This window comes from Haplochromis burtoni, unplaced genomic scaffold, assembly GCF_018398535.1.
Source record: "Haplochromis burtoni strain Fernald_Lab_line unplaced genomic scaffold, NCSU_Asbu1 Contig_56, whole genome shotgun sequence".
NCBI classification, from domain to species: domain Eukaryota; kingdom Metazoa; phylum Chordata; class Actinopteri; order Cichliformes; family Cichlidae; genus Haplochromis; species Haplochromis burtoni.
The window spans coordinates 1,519,259-1,527,965 of NW_024582417.1; the positions used below are offsets into that span (position 1 = coordinate 1,519,259).

The 8,707-nt window shown below is 38.9% G+C and overlaps 1 protein-coding gene across 4 annotated transcripts in view; it reads left to right on the top strand.

Moving 5' to 3' along the window:
• The first annotated feature begins 2,131 nt into the window (after positions 1 to 2,131).
• Positions 2,132 to 8,707, top strand: part of LOC102307403 (histone acetyltransferase KAT5) — a 10,717-nt gene continuing 4,141 nt past the window's right edge. Inside the window, exons 1-14 of one of the 4 annotated variants that reach the window (XM_005922167.2) lie at positions 2,132 to 2,226; positions 2,307 to 2,373; positions 3,025 to 3,093; positions 3,399 to 3,583; positions 4,117 to 4,191; positions 4,664 to 4,822; positions 4,916 to 4,990; positions 6,796 to 6,858; positions 7,142 to 7,390; positions 7,513 to 7,602; positions 7,697 to 7,837; positions 7,958 to 8,051; positions 8,141 to 8,300; positions 8,392 to 8,473. In XM_005922167.2, the coding sequence (XP_005922229.1) occupies positions 2,197 to 2,226; positions 2,307 to 2,373; positions 3,025 to 3,093; positions 3,399 to 3,583; positions 4,117 to 4,191; positions 4,664 to 4,822; positions 4,916 to 4,990; positions 6,796 to 6,858; positions 7,142 to 7,390; positions 7,513 to 7,602; positions 7,697 to 7,837; positions 7,958 to 8,051; positions 8,141 to 8,300; positions 8,392 to 8,473 (1,539 nt within the window). In that variant the 5' untranslated portion in view covers positions 2,132 to 2,196. Of the gene's footprint in view, positions 2,227 to 2,306; positions 2,374 to 3,024; positions 3,094 to 3,398; positions 3,584 to 3,942; positions 4,192 to 4,663; positions 4,823 to 4,915; positions 4,991 to 6,795; positions 6,859 to 7,141; positions 7,391 to 7,512; positions 7,603 to 7,696; positions 7,838 to 7,957; positions 8,052 to 8,140; positions 8,301 to 8,391; positions 8,474 to 8,707 lie in introns of those variants that run through there. The other 3 variants (XM_005922168.2, XM_005922169.2, XM_042220857.1) reach the window with 3 other exon arrangements.

An 8,707-nucleotide genomic window follows, 5' to 3' on the forward strand; every position in this document is an offset into this window, starting at 1 on the left:
ATCAGGAAGAACCAGAAAATGATTTCCACATTTTATTGCACATTTTATAGCTCCGAAGCTCCCCAGTCCTGTTGACTTGGAGGGCAGTAATTGCAGAGAGGCACAATGTAGCAGGATGAGAGGGGCTGAAGTGTTTCCACGGATGTACATAATGGGTTTATCCAGAGTGGTGAAGCAGTTCAGTCATAAATTACGTTCCTCATCTCAGCAGAAGGTGACAAAAGAAAAGCAGCTTCAACGTAAACGCTCTTTTTCTACATTCACTGGGAAAATATTTAGTTGGGTCTGAATAGGAAGCTAGATTTCAAACTTAATCTACTCTCATTTTTTAAAATAGAGAGAAAAAACATGAAAAAGCACGAAGAGAGAGGATATTCCTTCACTTTCTTTTGCTTATCCAGTTCAGACTTGTGGTGGGGCTGGATTCTGTCCCAGCTTTGATGGGGTGAGAGGGAGGTTACACTGAAAACATAAAGAGTGTTTTTAACTGTCCAAGTTCTTTGAGAGTTTTGCACAGCCTCAGAACGGACTTTAATAACTTGAAGATGATAAGGCTCTGCACTAGCACCTTGAGACAAATCAGCGCGTTCGCTGGCCAATAAGGCAGCATTATAGCTAGTAAAGGAGCTGCCTGCCTGCCACTTTGCTCACCTAAAATCTAGGAAACTGAAAAAGCAAGGCAAGTTAGACTTCACGACTGTACTCAGAATAATGGGGTCATTGAAGGTAACTGCTAGTGTGAAATTCTAATGTGTTTCACTGTTGGATAAACTGGTCAGAGATGAAACTCATTAGGTAGGCTTGGCGATCCCAGCAGGCCCGATATCCCATGAACTCTTACCTGCATTGAAATATAAATAAAACACATAAAAGTGGTAGAGGCACAGCATTAATATTCTTCAACTCCCACTGAAGCTTTATTTAATGAACTACACGGCCTTGAAAGATAAAGACAGAGAATGATAACACGGCTCTCTGCTGTTACAGCTCTGTAAAGTGCAGCTGGTGTTTCAATGCTTGGAGGGCTCTCTGAGTATTCCCTATCACCACACAGTGAAGATGATGTTCAAAAACACCTCATAATAAACTCTTACACAGCCAGCTGCAGATCTGTAGGCCCTGATCAAGGATGCAGTCAATTGTAGCATTTAATGACAGTGAAATGCAAATGTGGCTCAAGAGGTTCATTAGAAAAGAATGGTGGAGGTTGCAATAACTTCACTGGACAGATGCTTCTCAGGTTGCTAATGTGGACCTCAACAGAGCTGACCCCGTAACTAAGCATGTGACGCAAGGTTACTTTATGATGATGGTAAAACATCTAATTAAAGGGACAAGATATTAGTAATCAAAACAAAGGGGTCACTTCTTCTCAAACAAAGTAATGCTATATAATCAAATCATACCTGGTTAATGAATTTAAAACAGTGCAAAAAGCAATTGAATAAACTAAGTAAAAATAACAATTAAATGAAATAATTCAAGGTAGTTGAACACGTTATTGTTTTCAGCTCAGTTTAGTTTCAGTTAGTTTCCACAGTGTCATTGCTACTGTTTTAATCTTTAAATTAGTACCTGTGTGATTATTTAAGATCAGTACAATGTTCTGATACAGACATGTGGCTTTCAGTCATAATGATAGCCCCTTATCAGTAGACATACTGGTTAATGCCAGTTATGTTGACAAATGTAACCAAATTGACAAAAACTAACTATTAAAAAAATATTATGTTATTTTGGTTAGCTTTTTGGTAGATGTTATGATCCTATAGTAGCTTTCTTTTTCCACTAATAAATAAATAAATAGCAGTCCATTAGTCCAAATTATAGGTTATCGTCTCAAAACTTTGACTCACAAACTTCTGAGAAAATAACTCAAAACTGAGGGGGGGACTTCCCGTTATAAAGTCGAAATTTTGAGATAAATAAACTTTTGACTAGCTTTGACTAGTTTTTTAGAGGTGGAAACAATCCTCCATTGGTTTCAGTTACTTAACAAAAAATAAAGTTAAAAAAAAATGTATTTTACCTTTCGTTTTCACACTTTTATGCCAAGTGAATCGTTTCAGAAACACCCCCTCGCTTAGCTTCCGGGTTGGTTTTCCGCGGCTCCTTCAGGAAGTTTCATCTTGCCGTATATTTCATCTTTGCTGTGGACCGGCATTTTCCCACAACACCCCGCTCCTCCTCGCACAGATGACGAAAATGGCGGACAACTCATCTTCGGTAGGCTTAAGAAAGATATAATGTTAATATAGGCACATTGATCGGTTTCAGAGTATAAATAAATGTGTTGTTATTTACAGGTCGAGATTGTGGAGGGCTGTCGCCTCCCGGTTCTTCGTAAAAACCAAGAACACGAAGACGAATGGCGTAAGTATTGTCCGTTTTTTTTATATGCTAAGCTAATGCTAAGGAGCTCAGCTCAGCTGTTGTTACCAGAAGCCCCGGCCTCCAGTTAAAGCGCTGTAAACACCATGGCCACGGATGGTGCATGCTGCTGTAAAGTGTGTATGAATTCAATTGGAAGACTTAAGAAAACTGCTGCCACTCCCTCGGAAATTAAATTGCCAGTTCTTAATTTTACTTAGTTTCACATTTTATAGAAAAAAAGTACTAAATGCAGGTGGCATCAGTGATGTTTACAAATTTGAGAGCGAATTTATCAGGTTTTCTCTCTTACTCTCTTGGCACTCAGTTTGGTCCATAGTAATATTTTTTAACACATTCCTTTTTAACAACAACAACAAAAACAAAAAAATTAAAGCACAAATGGTATTTAAACCAAATTTAATTGGGCATTGCACTTAGACTTTATAATCCTGATACCTCAGCATAAATAATTACATTATAGGACATTTAAAATCTCACATTAAAGTAGATTTTGTGCACCTTTGGTTTATTTTTAGCATTGGAATGTAAACAGTAACTTTTATCACATGCCTGTGTATTTAATGTTAAGTGTGTTTAAAGCTACAGTGTTTCATAGAAAAGCATCACAACGATTGTCTCTGCTTTGTACAGCACTGGCTGAAATCCTGAGTGTGAAGGAAGTTTCTAGTAGAAAGCTCTACTATGTTCACTACATTGACTGTGAGTATATTTTGTGTCAGTCGTCTTGGTTTTTCTCAAGATTTCACAGCCCCAGTTCAGTAAACATACACCAAGGTTAATTACACCTTTTAAGGTTTGTTTATTAAGTTATTATCAAAGATTGCAAAGCAGATTTGCATTTATTTAGTAATTCATTTTTTTTGTCTTATTTGGATCAATTCAGAATTATAGCTTTGTACACATAGCTTTTGATTCCACCCCCACCCCTTTTCCTGTCATGTTATGAGCTAAAGATCTTCACACATCAAATCACCACTCTGTCTCTCTTTGTCTGTGTGTTTAAGTCAACAAACGTCTGGATGAGTGGGTCACAACAGAAAGGCTGGACATGAAGAAGCTTCAGTTCCCCAAGAAAGATGCTAAAACACCAACCAAGAACGGTCTTTCAGGTTCCCGCCCTAGTTCTCCGGAGAGAGAGAGAGAAAGAGAGAGAGAAAGAGAGCGAGACAGAGAGAGAGAGAGAGAAGTGGTAAGGAGTCCACGTGTCATTTAAAGCAATGTAATTATAATTCTCACAGTATTAAGAAATGATGTCAGTCTTAATTTGTGTTGTGTGGTTTTTATTCATTTTATAGAAAAACCTGCATGATGGTAAATTTCATGTTTGTTGCTGTTCACTTCCATTGATGCATGGTATAAGCTTTCCATGGTCACTTTAATAAGCTGCAGTGTGCTTTATGCTGCTTGAGCACTGATTTGTAACAGTCTACCCACAGGAAATGCAGCCATAATAACAATAAAAATATAGATAAATAAAAGGGCATCATGTTATAGAGGACCCTGTTTTTAACAAAATATCAATATCCTCTTTTTTCAGTCTTACGTTTCTGTGTTAATACTTCTTTATCAAACACATGCCACTCAAACGGTGAAACTCTCGTTTTATGATTAAACCTTTAGTCGGATTTTGTGTGAATTGAATTCCTCAGTATTAACCTGAGGGTTAACATGAATTATCCCAGTGTTAACCCGCTTCCTTCTCTTCCTTTCCGTTCAATTCAGAGGAAGAGTCTAGATCTCAACGTACAAACTGCCACAGCTCCTTCCAGAGGCAAAACCCTCCCCACGCCGGTACAAGTAGAATTCACCCACTCCACAAATTACTGAGACCTTTTTAAACCTGGTGTCAATGTGATTCTTGTGTGATGATCCCACTGTTAATGTAGAGCTATAAGGTAAAGTAACGTTTAATATAGAGTGTATCCAAATGAAGATTTGTAATAGGAAGTGAAGCCCATCTGCTGCCATCACATTTAATACCAGGTTTAATGGGGTGTATTTACATTGGTTAACCTGCAAATTTTCTGAGATTTGGAGAAATAAATTGATTTGCTGTGGCTATTAAAGATGCACAGTCTTAGTTCTGTCTGAAAAAGCATCTTGATATCAAGATGTCACTCTTCATTGAATACAAATGGAGTCCCCGGCTTTTAATCAAGCCTCTGATCACGTTGACATGAAAAAAAAAAATCCCATCAAATTCACCTTTGTTTGGTTTGTTTGTATTCAATCTTAAAGCTGAATCTCTAACACTGTTTGTTTGCTGCAGAAGAGGAAAGTAGAGCCTGCCCCCGTGGCTCCTCAGGTACCCCCGGTCATCCCTGTGCCCTCCCTGCCAAGTTCAGCTGAAGCCACTCAGGCAGCTGTTTTTCCTGCCGTGAGAGAGACGCCCACCTTTAAGTCCCGTGAAGACCATGAGCTCACAACGGTAAAGAAAATCCTCTTAAATTCTCTCTCTTTTGTTTTTTTTTCCTTTCTCCTATTTGCTAATGAATATCTTTTAATGTCCTACTCACAACAGAATGGCAACGCCCGACGACTCATCCCCGCTCCACCTGGGAGGAAAAGAAAAGCTAATTGTGGGGGAACTGACGAGGTGCGTTACCTTGATTTACTGCATGTTTGTGGTCGTGTTATTTGCTTCATTTTTTGAATTTGTTAAGAGTCTGTCTGTGTTGGGTTTTGTGGAGTTGTATTAGAATGCATTTTGCAAAGCGTCACAGTCCGCTCACTGGAGCATTCTCCGGTGCAGCTGGTGACATTCATTCAGACTGGTGCACGGTTCTTGCACAAGGTCTATACTGTTGTAATAGGACATATTTGTTTTATTATGGGGACCTATTGTGCTTATTTCCAGCACCATATTTTAATTCTTGGACTTTTTTAAAGTAGCTTTTCATGATTCACAATTCAAAATAATGCTTACTTATCCTGTATGGGGCCCTGGTGCAGCCCCTGAGTTCATCCTCTGTCTGGAATGAGAATTATTAGCCTCGTTTCTCCTCCGTTTAAGTCCGCTTTCTTTTGATTGGCTGCTCCTTGCAAAAAAAAATGTTTGAGCAGCAGGTGGACGAGGTCTCCATGATGACTAATTCATGGATATCCTTAGGAATGCCGCTCTCATCACGTGGATTTAAGAGTAGAAAAACTGGCTCAAGCAGAGTGTGAGCTTTTGCCTTACAGCAATTACTTGTACATATGTTGACCTTTTGAACTCTGGCCAAATTTATTCTGACCATCCACATCTGTAAAGGTGTGCATATACGACAGAAAATAAGGAAAAGAGTAATCGCTATCCCCCCAAAAAATTTTGTACCCATATAAAATGTCAACATCACTGCACAGGATTCAAATGTGATAAATTATTGTTCTCATGTATTTGTTTATAAACCCCACGTGCAATCATAATGATGAAAATGTTTTGGTTTTTTTTTAAAGATTGCTTTGTCATTCTTTAATTTCCCCCTTTCTTTACCCTTTATATATATATATGTGTGTGTGTGTGCGTGTGTGTGCGTGTGTGTGTTTCCCTTTTCATTTCTCACCCACTGTTTCCCTTCTGACCACCACAAAACAATTCATTAGTGTGTTTTTATGTATTGATGTGTTCTTAGCTCATGTTTATTGTGGTGTTTAAAACAGGGAATTACATTTGCAGCTATTTAGTTATGGCTTGTTGGCTTAACAACCCTCCTGAAAAAGAACTTGCTCTTTATTTATTTATATTTAGGTTGTTTGATTACTTTGTCATACATTTCATTCTAGCTAATGGGCACAATAATATATTATATGCTGGCAAATATTGAGGACTGTATGTTGTGCTTTCATATATTTTTATTTTTCAGCATCAGCTCTGGCTAAATTCTGCAGCTTTTTAAAATATTCAATGAGCATTTCATTGATTCTCCTGTGTGGGTCTATGTTTGAGTTGATGTGTGGCTCTTTAAAAAAACAAAACTATAGTATTTAAATGAATCTGACCAAGAATCCTGACACCACATTTTACCAGGAGCCTGTAATTGTAATTTTGTGTCTCAAAAACGTTGTTTGACAAAACATTTTCAGCGTTTGCTGCTTTTGAGGGTTTAGTGTAACCCGGGATGTTCTGTTTTCTCCATCAAGCTACATGTACGCTGCTGTACTCTCATGTTTTATGCCAACCTGCAGCGCTCTCACATCAGCGGTGATGACAGTGGCCATTAGGTTCTTCATAAACATTAACAAATCTGTCAAATCCACATGAGATGAATGTTTGTGTTTGTTCTTTACCCCACTCTTCATTCACTGTCTAACATGTCTGTCTCTGTGATTATGATCACCAGTCAAAGCTGACGGGCTCCTCATGCAGCCAACCTGGATTTTACACATTACAGCCTGTGTTTTTGTGTCTTTTTCTGCTAGATGATAAAGGTTTTGCAGTATAACAAGCCTCAAAGTGCCAGTGTCTTTCTACCACCACCAGAGGTCTGTTTAATTTCCTATTATTGCCCGTTGATTGTGTGTTGCTTTCCAAATTCAACTGTGCCTTAGTGGGTCCAGTAAATCAGAGGTGCTGCTTACCTCAGACCCAAGTTTAGTCTTTCTGGACTAAACATGTACTCTGATTAATCATATTACCTTTTTTTTGTTGTTGTTGTTAAAGAAATCTGTGATCAATCAGCTTTTTGTTCAAACACATTTGAAGCACTTGAGAATAACTGCTGCATAAGTGTGTCATCTGTGTAATGTTCACATTTTGTACCACCAGGATTCCCAGGACAGCTCAGATGGCATTCCCTCTGCACCCCGCATGACAGGCAGTTTAGTGTCCGATCGCAGCCACGACGACATCGTCACCCGGATGAAGAACATTGAGTGTATAGAGCTGGGACGGCACAGACTGAAGCCTTGGTACTTCTCTCCATACCCACAGGAACTCACCTCGCTGCCCATCCTCTACCTCTGTGAATTCTGTCTCAAGTACCTCAAAAGCCTCAAGTGTCTTCAGAGGCATTTGGTAAGACTTTTGTTCTCTAAACCTTGGTTATGTTAACAGCTTACACCTGAAATCTGTGCTTCTTGGATTGTTTGACATTGCTTGTGTTGTTAGGTTTATTTTTTATTTCTTTCTTTTTTCAGACCAAATGTAATCTAAGGCATCCTCCAGGCAATGAGATCTACCGCAAAGGCACCATCTCATTCTTTGAGATCGACGGCAGGAAAAACAAAGTTAGTGGTGTGATGCTTCTTTCCTTTCTTTTTTATTCACCAGATATTTATTGTTGTTTATTTGTGGTTAATACATATTTTTATATTTTTCCAGAACTATTCCCAGAACCTGTGTTTACTCGCAAAGTGTTTCCTCGACCACAAGACGTTGTATTATGACACAGACCCTTTCCTCTTCTACGTAATGACAGAGTACGACTCCAAAGGCTTCCATATAGTGGGCTACTTCTCTAAGGTGCACAGATAAGGCAGAGAATTTTTTCCACACTGTGATAGTGCACTCATAACAGGAAATATGCCTCTATGTAAGCAGGAGTTTCCAAAGCTTATCATTATTTTTCTTCCCTTTGTGCAGGAAAAGGAATCAACTGAAGATTACAACGTTGCCTGCATCCTCACCTTGCCTCCTTACCAGCGAAGAGGTTACGGCAAACTGCTCATTGAGTTCAGTAAGTGTCGTATCATCAGCCAGTTTTTTAAGTTATGAACATTTCTGCCTTCATGTCACCTCTTGTAAACATCTGTTTGTGTCTGCCAGGTTATGAGCTGTCCAAAGTAGAAGGGAAGACGGGAACTCCCGAAAAGCCGCTTTCTGATCTCGGTCTCTTGTCCTATCGCTCTTACTGGTCCCAGACCATCTTGGAAATCCTTATGGACCTTAAACCAGACAATGGCGAAAGACCACAGATTACCATCAAGTAAGCAAATATTCTGGATCTTATACGAGCTATAAAAAAATGTTTATAGATGCATGTTTGGAGCTGAAATGTGTCGTCTTTGTACTTGCAGTGAGATCAGTGAGATCACAAGTGTAAAGAAAGAAGATGTTATTTCAACACTTCAGTACCTCAACCTAATCAACTATTACAAGGTGAGAGATGAGCACCAACTGTAAATTAACTGTTTACACTTTGCTTGAAAATATAAGTTTAATTAGATTTGAAATGCTAAAGATCCAAACTCTGAAGCCTTGAATTTTTAATTTGAATAACACACAGATGGGAAATGTTTTTTCTAGAGGTAAGCCAGGGCTCGCAAAATCGCTAGCGAGGCTAGCGATTTTTCCAGTCGGGCTACCAAAATCTATCTCTGCCCTGCCCGTCGG